This window comes from Macrotis lagotis, chromosome 2 (genome assembly GCF_037893015.1).
Source record: "Macrotis lagotis isolate mMagLag1 chromosome 2, bilby.v1.9.chrom.fasta, whole genome shotgun sequence".
Lineage (NCBI taxonomy): Eukaryota > Metazoa > Chordata > Mammalia > Peramelemorphia > Peramelidae > Macrotis > Macrotis lagotis.
The window spans coordinates 4,127,394-4,146,118 of record NC_133659.1 but is presented as its reverse complement, the minus strand read 5'-3'; the positions used below and the strand labels follow the sequence as shown (position 1 = coordinate 4,146,118).

General features: G+C 39.2%; 1 protein-coding gene across 5 annotated transcripts in view; it reads right to left on the bottom strand.

Moving 5' to 3' along the window:
• Positions 1-18,725, bottom strand: part of LOC141512328 (leucine-rich repeat and IQ domain-containing protein 3-like) — a 286,841-nt gene that overhangs the window by 161,490 nt on the left and 106,626 nt on the right. For all 5 annotated transcript variants that reach the window (XR_012475454.1, XR_012475455.1, XR_012475456.1 and 2 more), the window contains one exon: positions 239-297. Coding sequence is in view for 1 of the 5 variants with exons in the window: in XM_074221182.1 (XP_074077283.1) it covers positions 239-297 (59 nt within the window). In the remaining 4 variants the exon portion in view is untranslated. The remainder of the gene's footprint in view (positions 1-238; positions 298-18,725) is intronic.

Genomic DNA, 18,725 nt, shown 5'->3' with positions numbered 1-18,725 from the left:
ACCTTCATGCAGATTAATGTTTTAATAAAGCTTAATGTTGTTCTGTGACCTTTTTCAACTGGAGGACAAAGATGACTCTATTTCTCTGTTTGTTTTTCAGACCTTTAAAATGCCAGCTCCTTAATCAAATTGATTGACTGATTGACTAGCAATGGCCTCCCTCTTAGACTTCACATGTCAAAGGCAATTTCCTGGCTTTCACTTAATTGAAGTTCCTTTTGGGGACCACTTCACTCACCTGTTTGTGGCTGAAGATGGCCATTGAATTTGAGGACTTTATTAGAGTAAATTATGCATCTTTAGGAAAAAAAGAAAGAAAAGCAATATTGACCATTAGTGACAATGACTATAGACTCTTCTCTGAAGCAACTCCACTGGACTCATTACAATCGATTTTAAATCCTCACTCAGAATACTTCAGTAGCAGAAACGGTATCAGCTTTCAAAGCTTAAATTATTTTTCCATCTTAAAAACTACAAGTGCGATACATTTTGTTCTACTTTGCCCTCCTCAAAACAAGACAAAACAAAAAAAAATTCCCCTAAGACTCTGCTTAGAAATGGCAAAGATGCCCTTTAGAGCATCATTCACTGGAGTACATATGTGTGACTGGCAGTGCCCTTGTCTCACAAGCTTCAAAGTCTTGCTTGGGTTCAAAGGCTGTAGGCTGTGGAGATGATATGGGAGACGCTTGAGATCAACATTCACCTCTTGCATGTATGAGATCATAGGTAGGTCAATTAATTTATCTGAATTTTAATCAATTCTCTCATTCCCTTACTATAGAATGAAATTATTGGCAGAAATGTAGACAGTGGTACCCACACAGACAAAAATCACTGGTTCATGACTCATTCATGAGCTGACTAAATGACAACTCTTAAAATTCATAGCATTATTTCCAAGGATGCTGGATGCTCTTTTTCTTCATATTTAACAACATGGTTGTACCACACCTGTTTTTATAGTGTCCAGGAATGAAACCCTATACACTTTCTATTGTTCCTGGTAATGGAGCATCCTTACTGCTTTGTTTCCATTGGTGGTCTATTGCATTGATACTTGAGCAGTTCTGCCATCTTCCAGTCATCTAGACTTACTTTGGAAATGCCATCCTCAACTTCTCACACTCTTCCTCCCCATTGCCCAACCTAGCTGACTTTACCTTCCTAAGTCCTAATCTCCACATTCCCTCCCCTCTAAAGTACAGGGCAGATTCTGTTATCACACCTACCTCCTTCAAGAGGCCAGTGACTCCCTATCACTTTCAGGATCAAATAGAAAATGCTTTATCTGGCATAACTTGGCCTCTTTCTTCTTTTCCAAAATTATTGAACTTTATTTCCCTGAAGTGGTAGCAGTAACAACAACAGCAACAACAATAAACTTCCTGTATTTTCCCTTTCCTGTGTTTTATTTCAATTATTTAGTATTTATTCTTGCTTATTTTGCTTTATATATATTTATTTGCATATTGTCTCCCCAATTTAAATATCAGCTCCTTGACAGCAGGGCTGTCTCCTGAATCTTTTTGTAATCTTAACACAGGTACTGGCACATAGTAGGTGCTCACTGAATGTTTCTTGATCTATTACCAGAACACAGTGTCCACTATGTGTTGGGCATTTGATGATTATTGTGTCATTTGATCTTCATCCCAACCCTGTGAGTCAACTCTTATTATCACCATTTTATAGATGAGCAAACTGGTCACATAGAAATTAATTGACTTGCCCAGGGTCATACATTCTTTTTTTTTTTTTGCAAAGCAACAGAGTTAAGTGACTTGCCCAAGGTCACACAGCTAGGTAATCAGTAAGTGTCTGAGGTCAGATTTGAACTCAGGTCCTCCTGACCACAGAGCTGGTACTCTATTCACTTATGCAAAGGGTCATACATTCTTGAGCCTCACCACATTTGAACTCTATGATCCATTCACTGAGGAACGTCCCTGCCCACTATGGGTACTGGTGTCCTTGCTGTTTTGCAATTGCTCTACCTTTCCAATAGGTGCCTTTCCATTGCCTGCTTTCCATGTTTAGAATCCTCTCCCTTTTTATCTCATTTCCTGACTTCTTGAAAGTCTTTGCTAGGAAATCCCAACTTCTGTAAGAAGTCTTTCTTATGCTGAGATCACCCCCACTTTATCCTGAATTGATCTTGCTTGAACATCTTTGACTGCACATTGTCTTCCCCATTTAATCAGTCAAGATACATTTGCTAAGTATTTTATTATACAGAAAGACAACATGCCCACAAGTGTGTGCAAAGCAAGTTATATAAGGGATACACAGGAAACAATGAGCAGAGAGAAAGCATTGAAATGAAGAAGTATTTAGAAAGGTAGTAGGTAAAAGGATTAGCTTGGACAACCAGAGAAAATTCTCAGAGCCTAAAGATGCTGGGTCTTGTTCATAGAACCACCAAGAGACCAGTGGCATTGGTTCAAATACATGTTGGGGAATAAGGTGTAAGAAAGGTAAGAGTGGGTGAGGGAATAAAGGCTTTGAATCAAATAGAGCATTTTGTATTTGATCCTGGAGGCAAAAGGAAGCCACAAGATTAATTTGAGTAAGGAAGTAACATGGTCAGACCTGATCTTCAGGAAAATTACTTTGGTTACTAAACTCATGTACTGAAGGATTGAAATGGAAAGAGACTTGGGGCAGGAAGACCCTCCATCAGCAACTGCAATAGTCCAGACCTGAGTTGATGAGGGTTTATCTCAGATCAGAAGCTGGGATGATGATAATGAAGGTCAGGAACCAATCAATCAATCTCCTTTAAAGTGGGAGGGAGCAGTGGATAGAACTGACCTTAGAGCCAGGACAGGTGTTTGAATCGGACCTCAGATACCTGATGTTGATTACCTGTATGACCTTGGGCAAGTCACTCAACCCTGATTGCCTCGAATTCAGTTGTCCTGATTCATATCTGGAGGAGAAAGTGAGGCTAGTGACTTAGTACAGCCACCCTCACTCAAATCCAATTCACATGCTCATCATGGTATCACCTCCCCAAGACATGGTCTTTCAGAATGAAGGACAATCATCCTCATCACCTTCAAAGGAGGGGCTGCTTTTGACTTTTCATTGAAATGCTAGTAATTAATCAGGGTCAGAAATATAGAAAATTTTTTAAACCATGTAGACTTGTCTGGGGCCCTTCTTCTAGTACTGTCTGTACTGGCCCAGCTGGATCACCCCTCATCAGCAGCCCTCTAAGATTATGAAAGTTGGCAGAGTAATCCAGAAAAGTCCTATTGCCAGTGCTGAGTTGCCTAACCATCTAAGGGACTAGGAGAAGAGAAAAAATAATAGAAACAGAAGTGAAAACCCAAGGGGCCAAAGCAGAGACTTTAACATGCCCGACAGAGGAGGGATGGCCCCCCAGTCCTTGAGCAGTAGGTTCTGAGATCACTCTCCATAAAGATCCAGACATTGGAGCCACAGTCTTTAGTTAAAGATTTGCTGAATCTCTGAGACTGAAGGAAGTTGAATGCCAATACATCATTCTGGCATTGATTTATTTTCACCTAAAATATGGCTCCACATTTTGATGTGGAAATCACTGGGTGTTCTGGGCCAAAGATACCATGGAGATTTAGCCAATTACGCCACCAACTCACGACAAATGAAAGCTGGAACAATGATCTCCTCTTGCCCACACACGAGAGAGACAATTGATCAGAACACGGGTGTCATTTGCAACTTGCAAAGATTTATTTTTTTATCAGTGAGGTTGTGAAAATCATTTAAAGCTGCATGACAAATAGCCTGTTATGGGATTCTTAAAATAAACAACTCCATGAATGCTTTTAGATTCAAGAATAAGTCAGACAAGGGGTTCTGGAAAGATCTGCCACATGGAAGATGGGCCCCAAGGATGGAGAGCAAAGGCTTTGGAAAGACCTCTGGAAGAGGAGAGGCTGGGTCAGAAGGTGGAGAGCTTGGAAGTGTCTGCAGCCAAGAAGGGATGATGAACCCTTGGTGGGTACAACCCTGGAATTTATTTTTTCTCATGATGGTATTGGTTCCCAGTCTTGCCATTTAGCTAGAGTGAAAAGACTGATAACAAGTTGTGATGACCTTTTCACACCCAAAATTGTAATTGACTTAATTTTAAGTACTTATTTTATGATTTTCTTTAGCAGGTAAAAGCAAACCAAATCCAGGCAAAAATTTCTGTCATGTCTCTCTCCTCTCTGTCTACTCTGTCTGGTTTTTTTTCCATCTCTCTCTGTTCCTTTCTATCTCTCTGTCTCTCTGTTTCTCTCTCTCTCTCTCTCTCTCTCTCTCTCTCTCTCTCTCTCTCTCTCTCTCTCTCTCTCTCTCTCTCTCTCTCCCCCTCCCTTCTTCCACTTTGGAGACTTGTAAAAATTCTATACAGAATGAGTAAGAATTTATACTGGTTACTTCATGCAACAATACTTAATGTGTCTCCAGTGAATGCACTGTATTAAGTTATTTGAAAAGAAAAAAAAAGAGGAAATAGATATTTTATTTTTGTTCTACCATCCAAAATTTAAAATATAGGACAATCTTGCTAATAGCATGAATACTGGAGAACACAGATATACTTCAACCTCATTATTTTATAGATGAGGAAACTCAGGTGCACAGGAATTACATGGCTGGCCCAAGGTCTCAAAGGTAGTGAATCAAGTTTGGAACCCCACATCTTTAGTAGCCACTTTCATATGTGTATATATATACAAAAAAAGAGATGGTTGTGCTTCCCCACCCCTCCATAAAAATATGAGTGAATAAATGAATGAATGAATAAGGATAATCTAGCCTTGTTGGAGATTTCCAATAATACATGGCTCACTGCTTCCTAAGGTAGAACATTACTCTATTGAGTTCTAATTGTTAGGAAGATTTCCCTCAAAGTCAAGTCTATAAAATTTAATTCTTTGCAATATTCACCCATTGATCCTGGTTTTAACCAGGAACAAAACAATACAAATGCAGACCCACATGGTCACTCTTTAAAATGTGTGTGTGTGTTTGTGTGTGTGTGTGTGTGTGTGTGTGTGTATTTGCAACTAATGAATTCCTGAGTCTTCTCTTTTCAAGGCTTCCTTCTCTCAATTTCTACCATGAATTCAAGGTTTTCATCATTTTGGTCTCCCTATCCTAGAAACTGTTCATCTTTTTAGTGTCTTCCTAAACTGTCCCACTCATTCCTGAATTTAATACTTCATATGTAGTCTGACCAGGGTGGAATACAAGGTATTATCTCTTTTATCTGGAAGTCATGAGAGGAATTGAAGATGAGTTTATTGCTTTATCATTTGCAGAATTATTCTGTCTTCTGTTTTGATGATAGCCATAATATTTGTCTTTTTCCAATTTTTCTGTACCTAATTTTCATTTTTTTCAAAGACATAGACTCATCAATGAATCTGTCATTTTTTCCCATAAATGGCTGGGACCCTCCATCCACATGAAGGAAGGAGGAAACAATGGCCAGGGCATTCTCAGTCATTCTGGCTAGGAAACGATTGATAGTTTATCCAAGGTTGCTCATCAGCTCTACCTGACTTTTAGAGTATATAAGAGATACAAAGAACCAGAATTAGGGTGGTGTGAATGGGGGGACTCTAAAATGTTATGCTTTGCTTTGAGAAGACATCAAGGAGGAGTTCATGTCAGTGGTGACAAATCAGGAATGGTCATGGTGAGAGAGTGCTCATGTAAAAGGTTCAAATTCTAAATAATTTCTAAGGGAACTCTAAATACTTCCATGATCATCTTTAACCTCAATTAATCAAAATCTCTCCTTCCCATTTTCTGAATTAATGAGTTAATTAATCCCAATAGCGTGTCCAATATCAAACTTCCAAGGCACACTTCAGTATTCAAAAATGGAAATAATGGCAGTTGTTTTGCAACATTCTCTGTTTGGGATTGCCGAAGAAATGCTTCCCTCTGCAATCTTTGTGTTAGATTTGCAGGGCATTCTTGTGCACTCAACATCTGAGCAATTCCACCTCCATCCCCATTTGAGTCCAGATGGAGGAGAGACAGAGAAGGAGAGATTAATGAAGCAACTCGATAAACTGCTCAAAAGTCCAAAAATTAAAAAAGGGGAAAAACATCAAAATGGCCTTTCTATGCAGTTGTATACAAACAGTTCTATACTGAAATAAAACTTGAAATGAAGCAAATCGACACTGTTCTAAAATGTGGGCCGAGAGGTGGGGGGTGGGAAAGGCAAGAAGGATCCGTTCTGGAACTCCATAAGGAATCTGACTCTCTCTAATGTCTAGATTCATCCTTGAGACCAGTGGCATTAACTCTTTCAGTCCACAGGGGGCCATTATATGCACTGGGGAGAGGAGAGTCCATTAGCTAAAATCGTTTCCACATTTGGTGATGGGTTCAGATACCATGCAATAAGAATTTGAACTGGAGGTAATTTTATTATTTTAACGAGATTGGGGAATCAAGGCTTTGCTTGTAATTGAGTGGAGGAAGAGGAAATGAAAACTGGGTGATCTCTGTTGGATGTTGCCATCCTTCAGCACATTTTTAAAGAGAGCAGTAGTGAGGAAATGGGAGGGGGAGATTTTAAAGACAGTAGCAGATTTTAGCCAGTGGGGGGTAAAAGATGAAAGCCGTTCAAAGGGAGCAACTATGCTGCTGAATCTGACAGTTCCACAATGCACAATGTGTCCTGTTAGTGATGCATCTATTTTATTTTAAATGATTCTCCCTTTGAAAATGCCATGACTAGAAAATGATGTTAGGTGCATTATAAGTTCAAATTCTCATACCTTGAAATAAACCCAAGTTTTAGATTTTCCCATATATCCATGAGATAAAATTCTCTCTTATGGATATATGAAAGAACTTTTAACTTCTTGGGTTATTTCTATATTTATGTGTGAATATATGTGGCTATGTGCACCCATACATAACCTTAACTATACAGAAATGGAAATGCACATTTTTACATATATTTACAAATAGAGATATCAGTTCATATACCCACTTGTTTTGGCTAAAGTTCCATATAAATAGATTTTCTTTTTTTCCCTTTTCTTTCCTTCTCTCATTTTTCGGAACTTCTTGAACACATTGACTGGCATCTTTAACTTTTCCAGAATAGTTGATGAGTTGTTTGCCAGGGAAAATGTTCACTTAAAATGTACTTCTAGAGGTCAGAAGTCAGTAATTCAGCGGACATGGAGACCATCTGTACAGGTCCCTGAAAGTTCACAGGAGAAAATAGCCAGCAATAAAATGCATGGCCTCAAATGTCTATGCACTGATTCCCAAGGGAAGGGAAACAAGTCACAAAGGTCTAGAGTTGTGAAAACATGGAGACAAAGGTGGCCTTGTAGCTATCACGGAGTCCAAGGGATGAGTCTGATGAGTTAGAGCACAGCTATGGAAGGTCGAGATCAACGATGTTGCCATCAGATCCATTCAATGAACCTTTAAGGGAATGCTCCCATACGCAGCAAACTCTACTGAATGCTAGGACTCCAGTGGGGAAAATAGTCCACAAACCCTGCCCCCATCTGAAACCCTTCTCTTCTGGCTGCTATTTTCTAAGGCATACTTGGTCCCCATATCTTCTATCCCCTCTGCTCTAGTCCTTTTAGGACAGGGACTCCAGTTGGCACTGGAGAAAGGAAAGGGGACTTTTCCTAGCCCAGAATAATAATGGGGTAGAGCTACTCCAGAGGGGAACATAGCTTCAGTCCAGAGGCCCTTTGCTGCCTTGTCTCCCTAATGCCTTTTCAAGCATCAATAGGTTCTGGAAGGTCAGTGAGTAAGATGTAGAAGCAGCAGAGGCTACCAGAGTGGTAGTTGGCACAGCAGCAGTTGGAACAGACTGACATGAAGAAAAGAACATGAAGTTCTGGGAAAACAAAGCTCTCTCCTGATGCTTGTGCAAAATGGCCTCTGCAGAGGTGAAACTGCAAAATGGCTAATTAACAACCAAGCAAGAAACCTTGCCCCAACAAAGCTTGAACTCTTCTCAGAGTGATAATAAGCTTTATTCTGCAATTATTCTTTTTCAGCATCTTTTTTTCCTGTGCCAGAATAAATCATTTTAAATTCCTGATACTTCCTTTTGCTCTGTTTTCAGGGGTGAGGTGGGGTGACCTAGATTAGGGTTAAAGCTGAATTTGTCTTTGGGTATCCAAGGTGGGATTAGAAAAGCACTCTGGGGAATGTAATTCCCCTCAGGAGGACACAGGTACTCTCCATGTAGCAAAGAGTTCCAAGAACAATGATATCAGGAATGAGTCATGCCTTGACTTGCTCATGAATCAGTAAATTGTCAACCTCAATCCCTCTTTCAGAATCATCAAAGTCCAATGGCAAGACAAAGGATGATGGCCTGGGATGCAGGACATTCTTTGCTTCTTTGATATCTGACCAGCTCTAAGTGGTCCACAATCCTTGCTTCAGCTGTCTGCATGACTGTCAAAACAAATTATCCTCATTTGCCCATTCTGGGAGAAATCTCTGCATGCTTAGTAGACACCACCAACTCACAGATGTGTTTAAAGCCTATGCATGTGATAGCTTCTTGGAGCCACAGGTAAGAGTTGGGTGACAGATGGCCATCAAAGATGTATGATCAACCCTGAAAAGTGCTCAGTATGGCCTCATACCACAGGTACTAGTCCTCCCTGTACACCCCTCACACCACAACCTAAAGTAAACTACAGAGAGGCAAATGACTGGCACTGGCATGGTTTATCCACCCTAGGCAGGTCTAGCTCAAGTGCGCAAGACAAAGGAATAATCACTAATAGCTAACAAATTATGTTGTGATTTCAGATTTATACCATACTTTGCATTTCTTCCCTCCTTTGAACCTACCTGGTACCTTGAGATGGCAGTATTTCATTTTTCTGACTGAGGAAACACTGAGGGAACTCAAGGGTTTTGCTCAGGATCCCAGAATGAGAAAGTGTCTCAAGCAGGAATGGGTACCATGATGCTCAATGTGTCCCTCTCTCCCAAGGTGCCCAAAGCCAAAGAAACCCAGTTAGGGGATTACTATGAAGGACAAAGACTTTTTAGGCTGAAGACTGGGTTCTAAACTTGCCTCTGCTACTTATTATCCCTGGGAAATTGTCATCTCATTGTTCAGATTAACTGACCTCTGCATCCTTTTGTCTCTAAATACATACATGTCAAAAAAGAAAAACATAACAAATGTGCTATTGTAGCATTAACAATGGAGAGGATGATAGAAGTTGGCTCTTCCATCTCCCTGTAGAAGAAATGAAGGGATTTTCTCAAAGTTAGTTTCCAAAGAACTGAGTTGGAATCTGAGTCCAGGTTTACTGATTCCAAAAGCAGGATGCTTTCTCTTTTGGCATCCCACCTGGGAGTGAGGGAGGTAGGGATATATATATATATATATATACATATATATATATATATATATATATATATATATATATATACATATATATATACATATACATATGTATATATATACATACATATATATGTATATATATATATACGTACATATATATGTATGTATATATATATATATATATATATATATGAGAGAAACAGAGACAGAGACAGGCAGAGACAGAGAGAGACAGAGAAAGAGCAGAGAGAGAGAGAGAGAGAAAGACAGAGAGAGACAGAGACAGACAGACAGACAGACAGATAGAAGAGAGAGTTGAGAAGAAAGAAAAAGGGGGGAATAGAAAGGAGTGAGGAGGATGAGAATGTACCAGCCTGGAGTCAAGAAAATCTGAGTTCAAAAATGGTCTTCGACATTTATTGACTGTGTGACCCTGGGCATGTCCTTTAACTTCTATTTGCATTATTCCACTGGAGAAGGAAATGGGAAATTACTCTAAGTATTAATCCACAGAATCACTACTGGGCTGTATATCAGATATGACTGTATAACAATTACAAAGAGTAAGAGCTCAATAAATATTTATTCTTATTCATTCATATATCCATTCCATTCATTCATTGACTATGAGAATGAGAAGAGGGCAAGTAAATAGGGGAGAAGTTAGTGGTCCAATTTGTCTAAAATTCAAAGTGTATGAAAGAGAGAAGGTCAAAACAAATCTGGAAAGGTAGATTGGGACAGATTGTAGAAAATCTTAAGGCCAAAATAGAGGTTTAATATATTCTTTAGACAACAAGGAGCAAGCAATAATTTTTGAGAAGAGTGACATTCAGGCTTGTTCATGGGAATGATTAATCTGGCAGTTCCATGAAGAACATCTAAGGGAAAGGGAAATCGGAGAAAGAGTGGCCAATTAGAAATCTATTACAATAGTTGACACAAGAAGTGAGGGGGGCCTGGAGTGATGTGTTAGGAGTGAGAGTACAAGAGAAGAAAATTTTATAAGAGATATTTTGGATGAAGTAGAAGCAGACATGGCAACTGATTGGATGGGAAAAGAGAATGGAGAAGGGACAGTCAAAGATGGTAATAATATAACATAAAGATTTCCATTCATCTCAAAAAGAAAGAAGGACATGTGTAGTTATTTTCAAGGTCATCTACTCAAGAAGGTCCCAGGAATATAAGGCTACTCCAGAGGAAAGGGAGAAGAAAAATATTTTTGCATCCTTACTCTTCTAATGAGGGAAGAAAGAGGTCAGACTTTCAGTCACTAGCATAAGGACTTCCAAAGGATTTTGAACATTAAGATATTTTTAAAATGTTAACTTCAATTTTAAAATTCTGCCAGGTATAATTTTCTGCAATTATTTTTAATACAATGCCCCAGTCTCCAAATAATGGAAGTTGACACTCACCCAAGTGGGCTGTGGGTAGGCTGTTACACTTTGCAAATAGGAATTCTTCCCAAGAAATAATGTAGAAAATATCAGCAGAAAAAAATGCATTGGCTACTCCAAGAGATGTTCTAGTCACATAGTGAGTGATATCTGATCAAAATCTCAAGAACCTGAGTATAACATGAGGAAACAAAACATAGGAGAAGGCAAAGGGGTGAACCAACTGGGGCATACTTTGACAAACATGTTGTCTTTCAATAGGTAACTGCTAAGTTTTTTTACTTCTTCTGTTGTGATCCATCTCTTTGGAGGCACAATTTGCTGGGAGAAATCCTCAAGCATCCCTTAGAGTAATAGAATATTTTCTTTGGTGCTTTTATGGATATCCAACAATGAGCTCTTTTAGGAGTCTGATGACACAGCCAACATTAGCCCTTTGGGCTCACCTGAATTTCTAGTTCAGGTACAAGTTGACTTGAATGGTCTCTGAAGCCTCCTCTCAATCTGAGAAAGGTTGATTGCATTACTAGGTGAGAAGATGCCCATTTTGATATAGAAGTTTAAAAATAATCTCATTAAACATGACACTATGAGATGGAGATTTCCGTAAAGACACCCATATAAAACTCTCATATTCTATTAACCCAGAGCTAATATTTGTTATTCTTTCTAACCCCACACTCTCCTTAAGGACATCTGTTTCAAGCAATTCTCTTTTATTTTTTAGTTTTTTTTCTTTTTTTGCAAGGCAAATGGGGTTAAGTGGCTTGCCCAAGGCCACACAGCTAGGTAATTATTAAGTGTCTGTGACGAGATTTGAACCCAGGTACTCCTGACTCCGGGGCCGGTGCTTTATCCACTGTGCCACCTAGCTGCCACCAAGCAATTCTCTTTAAAGGGGGCTCCATAGGAGGAAACCACAGAGTGAGGAGAAAATGAATGAAAACAATCATTTGGGGGTTTTCAGTTTCAAACTTTAAGAACTTGATCTGGAGTCTTTATCAGAACTCAACAGCAAAGCATGGATAGAGTCAATTGGGATAGATTGTACTAGAAAACACTGAATGGTGAATTGACAGCTTTAATCCATAGTAGTTAACCACACTGTTGTTATCTTGGTATAGTCTTTGATGATGAAGCCAGAGAGAATGAGCTGCCCCAAATTTTTTACCTCAGCAGGTGGACTGATAGAATCTCTTTTCAATGAAGAGGTCACTGTGCCTGTCACCTTAAACACTGATCTAACTAAGCGCTGATAGAAACTAAAAATCCACAGTTCCCAGGTAGCCCAGCTTCTAGAAAATAATCTAAACCCTTCTATTATCTAAATCTTTACAAGTAGAGGCACACTAAATAGAAATTAATTCTTATAGAGCAGTCTTCATTATAATTACCAAGAACTTGGAAATTTCCATGAATGGAAATGAATCTAAAAGATTTAAAAGGTGAAAATTCATGATGATGATGATGAAAGATTATATTTATATGACAGTGGCTTTTCAAGGGTCTTCTCTGCCACTCCAACATTTTTAGAGCTTATTCACTGCATCTGGGAACCAATTGGTTTTGGGAGCAATATTTTGGTATTGGAGGAGGTCCAAATCACTCTTTATTTCTGTCCCTTGATTGCAGTGAAGTCCACACTTTATCTCCTTCAGTATTGGCAACATTAGAGTATAGCCAGGACAAACAACTTGCCTCCTCCCTCTCCTCCCTCTTATCCCCTGACAAGAGACAATGTGACATATTTCATAGAATTGTGTGCTAAGAGTCAGGAAGACTTGGGTTTAAATACTGCCGCAGACACTACTTCTATGACCCTGGGCAAGTCATTTAAACTTCTGTAGTCCTCAGTTTCAAAATCTATAAAATAAGGGGATGGAATTCAATGAATTATAAAGTTTCTACTAACACTAAAGCAATGATCTTATGATACCAACTCTTTCCCTTTTACCAGAGAGTAGCTGATTAAATCATAATAGCAACAGGTCCAGAAAGGACCATCCTGGGCCTCTAGTCATAAACTCCAAGATAGCAAGCAGGTAAGAGTTGGGTGAGAGGTAGCCATCAAAGATGTATGATCAACCCTGAAAAGGGCCCAGTATGGCCTCACACCACAGGTACTAGTCCTCCCTGTACACTCCCCAAACCACAACCTATGGTAAACTACAGAGAGGCAAATGACTGGCACTGGCATGGTTTATTCAACCTAGGCAGGTCTAGCTCAAGCTAGATATTTTGGATTTCCGCATCTGGCATTTTAACGTGTCCAGTCCATCATAGTTGTTCTCTCTGTGGTAATGTTAGAATACTAGGCAGTTTAGCTTGAGAAAGGACCCAAGTTTCTGGTATCTTCTCCTGCCAGATGATCTTCAGAATCTTCCCAAGACTTGGCAACTGATTGGATGGGAAAGGAGAATGTAGAAGGAATAGTCAAAGATGGCAATAATATAACATAAAGATTTCCATTCATCTCAAAAGGAAAGAAGGATGTAGCTTTTAGAGATCAGGTGTACAGTACTGCATTTGCTCATCTGGGCCAGAACATTCACAAACACCAAGACCAAAGCACCCTTCCCTAACCTCACTCCCTGATATATCAGATCCCACAATGCAATACATGCTCTTTGAATGCAGGGCTATTTTCTCACATGCATTTTAACCTTCAGGGTGCAGCACAGTTCACTTAGTTGTGGGTTAAATCTTTATTTCTCAAGGGACTATTGTGTCCCATTCCCAACAATTCTATCAACTTTTGCAAACTGTTCTACCATCCTGGGCCTCAGTTTCCTTGTATATAAAATAAGTGACTCAAGATAACCTGCAAGGTCTTTTGAACCATGACAGAGTTAGATACCAAAAATAAGCTTTATCTTTAGTCACTTAGATTGATTGTCAATTCAATTCTTTGCTAGTGGCTCTATTCCCCACCTAAGGTTCTACTATGAAATGAAAGGTCCATTTCTGAAGGCAGGATTCAAGACTGAGAAGAGGACACTTCAGAACCTCACCATCCTGGTTCAAAGCGGTGGTCAGCCCAGAAAGAAAATACAAATTAGTAAAAGTAAATATCCTCAGTTTCTGCTCATTGTGTGTCTTGTTCACTGGCAAAGCTGCTGTACCAAGCAAGTTTTATATAATAAGTGATAGTCTATCATCCTGAAAAGATGGCTATTGAAAGTATTTAGTATTTCATTGGAGTGAGTTCTTATAATGATGAAATGATTACTTATGTCCATCAGGAGATGTATATTCTTTATGTTAATGATGTGGGGGAGAGTGTTAAATGAGAAATTGTCTGGAATGGTCATCTAAAACATTAACTTTATCAATCAATTCAGGAACATTCCCATTCACTATAGGTATCCAATGGCAGCTTGGATGACCATTGGATGGGGATAATTAGAAACCTGCTGATATACACTGCCTTCTCCAAAAGCTATTTTCTTGTGTTACTCTTCCTTTTATCAGTCAAACTTCAAAGGAAATTGGGTCCAGACTGCTTTTCAATTTCTGCATTATGCCTTCATGTAACATCATCAGTGGGAAATTTCATTATGCTAAAAGAGTCATCTTTGGTACCCTCATCTTCAAAGTACCTTTCTCCCCTTGGTTTGGAACCCCTGACTGGAGGGCAGAGCCATGGGCTCCAAAATCTCTAAAGAAAGGTTCCAAAAACAGCCATCTCCCCATTTCTTATCAATGGTCTTCAACTTGGGGCATTTTTGGACTCCTCTATCATTCCTTCAGGATGCCTTCTCTACCTCCCCTTTTCAGATTTATTTTGTGTTGTCTTCCTCTTTTACCTTGAAAGCTCCTTAAGGGAAGAGGCTGTCTTTAAATAAATACATACAAACACACACATACAGGCACACACATACACACACACACATATAATACATACATACATACATATATATATATATATATATATATCATACTTAGTACAGCACCAAATAGTTATCAGCTAACTAAACTCTTGCCTCCACCTTCTCCTTGTTCACTCACTCCTCAATTTCATCTCAAAACTGAAATTTCTTTTTCCAAAATCACCCATGATCTCTCCATTGACAAACCTGGTGACCTTGTCTCAATTCTCCTCATTCTGCATCTCTCTTCAATAGAAGCCACTGTTGAGTATGTTCCCCTCCTGGACTCTCTCTCCTTTGGATTTTCATGACACTGATCTTTCATGGTTCTCCTCATACCTGTCTGGTTGTGACTTCTTGTCACAGTCTCACGTTGTCTGTAAGCTATTTAGAATTAGCTTTCCATTAGATAATACAAGCTCAACATGCCCCAAGTGAACTTGTCATCAGATTATATGCTCTTTGAGGGCTAAGTTGTTTGTGTCTCATTTTCTTTCTTCAGTGTCTAGCATAGTGACTATCAAGTGTTTTTCTACCCTTTCTGAAGCCACACTGGCTCTCAGGAAGGTGATCAACTTCCAGATGAAGGATCAGTCTATTGAGAAGGACTCTGGCAAGAATCTTGCCAGTGATGACTGAAAGAGAAATACCCCTGTGATTGTCACAGGACAATCTATTCCCTTTATCTTTTTATAAATATGGAAAATGGAGGCACTCTTGAATTCTTGGGGGTATAACCACTTCATGCTATATAATCTGGAAATTTCAGTCAGATTTTGGATGAGTAATGGAACCCCCACCTTGTAGATATCAGCTGGAATAAAATCAGGACCAGGTGTTTTCCCTCTTGAAAGGAGCCTAATGGTATTCAAAACCTGTTCTTCAGCTGGAACTTCAGCCAGGGACTGACTGATTTCAACTTGAGGTAAACAGTCAATGGTATCTCCATTTATTGATGAGGTCATGTAAGAACACTATGGAAGTGTTCAGTCCATCTCTCTAGGATTATATCCTTATCATTAATCAATGTGGATTCATCAGAACTGAGTAATTGAGGTATACCATATGTCCATAAATTGTCCATAAATAGCTTTCAGGGAATCATAAAAGCAATTTGGTTGAATTTCATCTGCCTTCTTACTGAGTTGAGAACTGCATCTTTCTAAGCTTCACTCAGACTTTATTGTTGATGGAATTAAATGCTGCCTTCTTAAAAAGGGATGAATTGTCCTGCTGGTAAATGCTGTGGAGTTCTCGTTTTTCATTTATCAACTTCTGTTGGTATTTGTGAATGTTCTGGCCCAGATGAGCAAATGCAGTGCTGTACACCTGATCTCTAAAAGCTGCATCCTCCTCCTCTGCTCCACTGCTGCCAACTATTTGTTGGCTCAGTTTTCTCTCCAAGCTATCAACAAACTGTTCCTGCTCAGAGAGACACTCTAATCTCTTGACATTAATTCTTCTAGTATTAATTTTACCTAGGGGCCACCACTTTAGTTGAATATGAATATGAATATTTACTTTAGCGAGAATGAGTCTGTGATAAGTCTACCACACTGCACCATACGTTGCCTTTGTCACTCTCACATCCTGTCTATCTCTTTTCCTGGTGTTTTGTGCCTGACAACTCCAGGAAAAATGCCAGGAACAGAAGAGAGGTCTGTATACAATACCATCAGTCATGAGAGTTTATGGAAAATTAAGGTTGCCCAGAGAAGTTCATCAGTATTGTACGTCAGTTCCATTGATGGCATGCAAGTAGGAATCTGGATAGTGAACAGAGCTCTCCAGATCCCCCCATCATCAATGGAGTAAAACAAGGATGTGTCCCTGCTCCCATACTTTTTAGTATGATGTTTTCACCCATGTTATCAAACACCTTCACAGAGGATGAACATGGCCTCAATGTCAGCTACTGTACTAATGACAAATTCTTTAATTTGGAAAGGCTCCAAGACAAGACCAAAGTGGAGGAAGTGTTGGTGCAGCATCTTCTGTTTGCAGATGATTGTTTACCCAATGCAACCTGTAAAGCTGAGATGTAATGAAGTATGGATCGATTCTGCTGTTTGTGCTCATTTTTGTCCAACAATGAACACCCAGAAAGTACAGGTGCTCCATCAGTCAGCATCACACCATTCATATGGGGAACCATTGATGACAGCAAATGGAGAAGTTTTGAGGATTGTGGACAAGTTCTCTTACCTTGGCCATGTCCTTTCTAAGGAAGTACACACATTGATAATGAGGTTGACACTCACATTGCCAGAGTTAGCTCAGTATTTGGGAAGCTCCAAAAGAAAGTGTGGGAGAGAAAAGGTATTAAAATTACTACCCAACTGAAGATGTACAGAGCTGTTGTGTTGACTTCATTGCTATATGCCTGTGAACCCTGGACAGTCTACCATGCCATGTCAGTAAACTAAATCATTTCCATTTAAATTGTCTTGAAAAGATTCTGAACATCATCTGGCAGGAGAAGATACCAGAAACTAGGGTCCTTTCTCAAGCTAAACTGCCTAGTATTCTAAAATTACCACAGAGAGAACAACTATGATGGGCTGGACATGTTAAAATGCCAGATGTATGCTTGCCAAAAAAAACCCAAACTATTTCATGTAGAACTCACACAGGGCAAGCTCTCACAAGAATCTCTTATTCACAGAAAAAGTGATACTGAGACACCCTGAAGGTCTCATTGAAGAACTTTAGAATTGATTGTATAATATGGGAGACACTGGCACAGGGACTGACCAGCATAGAATGCCCTCATAGTGAGGGTGATGCACTCTATGAAGGTGGCAGAATTGAAGCAACTCAGGAAATGTGACAGTTTGGAGTACATACCCCAGAGGTTCCCATGGACTATTTGTGCCCAACCTGTGGTAGAGAATTCAGAGTTCATATTGTCTGATCAGCCACAGTAGGATACATTGTAATTTGTCAAACATAGTGATATCATTTTGGTCTTCTTTAATAATGAAGGACAAGAATCAACCAACCAATAGTGACTGGCACATAGCAGAAAGTTAATGAATGTTTATTGATGTATTGATTAAACACCCAATGTCAGTTCTGGGAATTTCACAATCTCTGCTTAGGGCACTGCCATCTTTCAAATTACCTAGGTTACAACTGCACTATCTTCATCAACTCCTCACTCTCCCTTCCCCAGGATTTTTAATCAATTGTTATTTTTCCCCTTGGTGACAACTCTCATGTCTCTCCCCTTCTGGTTCAACTAAAAGTGATCTTATTCATTCTTATATATTACCTCATTTCTCTTAGGGTCTTTTCAAAGGGTATAATGCACTTCATTCTCAATTCCACTTTTTTTTATAATTACCAAGTATTTTTGGATCCCCAGCCTTCTATAGGAATCCTTTCTATATTCTCCCAATTATCAATGATTCCCTTAGTTCTATTATATTGACTTTATTGCTCCTATACCAATAACAAAATATTTATGCCTTGTCTTCCTAGTTAGGATGTAAGTCCCTTGAGGTCAGTGATTCCCATTTTTACTTTTACATTCCCAAAATCTGGCACAGGGCCTGGTGCATACTATATTTAATAAATGCATATTTATCAATTGACTAATGTTTTGAAGGTATAGTCATACCTGCAGTAAGAGTTTAACTGGATGACCACCATTGGCTTGAATGAATCTAAAATAAGATTCTATGTGTTGACTAGTATCCTTCTTCATTCTTGAATAAGACCAATATGACATCATGTTGGAATCACTGTATAGTGAGTTCATCTGTGGCTTATGAGGTCAATACAAGCTCAACATGCTGTACAACAAATAGGCCATGTGAACATTAGAAGTCCCCAAATCTGTGTATCTCACATTTATTTTGAGCTACTGCAATTTTGTTTTGCTCATAGAACATAGTACTTTCTCTTATGAGGATACATCATGCTGGGAGGTCCTCTGTTAGCATCTCCTATGGCTCATAATCAATTCCAGAGTTTTCACTCACCATAAGAGTGTCCCTGTGTTGCTTCTTTTGACCACCATATGTGAGTTCTCTATAGTATTTAGACATTTGTTTTTTAGGTAAGCAACTGCTTTGCATTTGAATATCATGG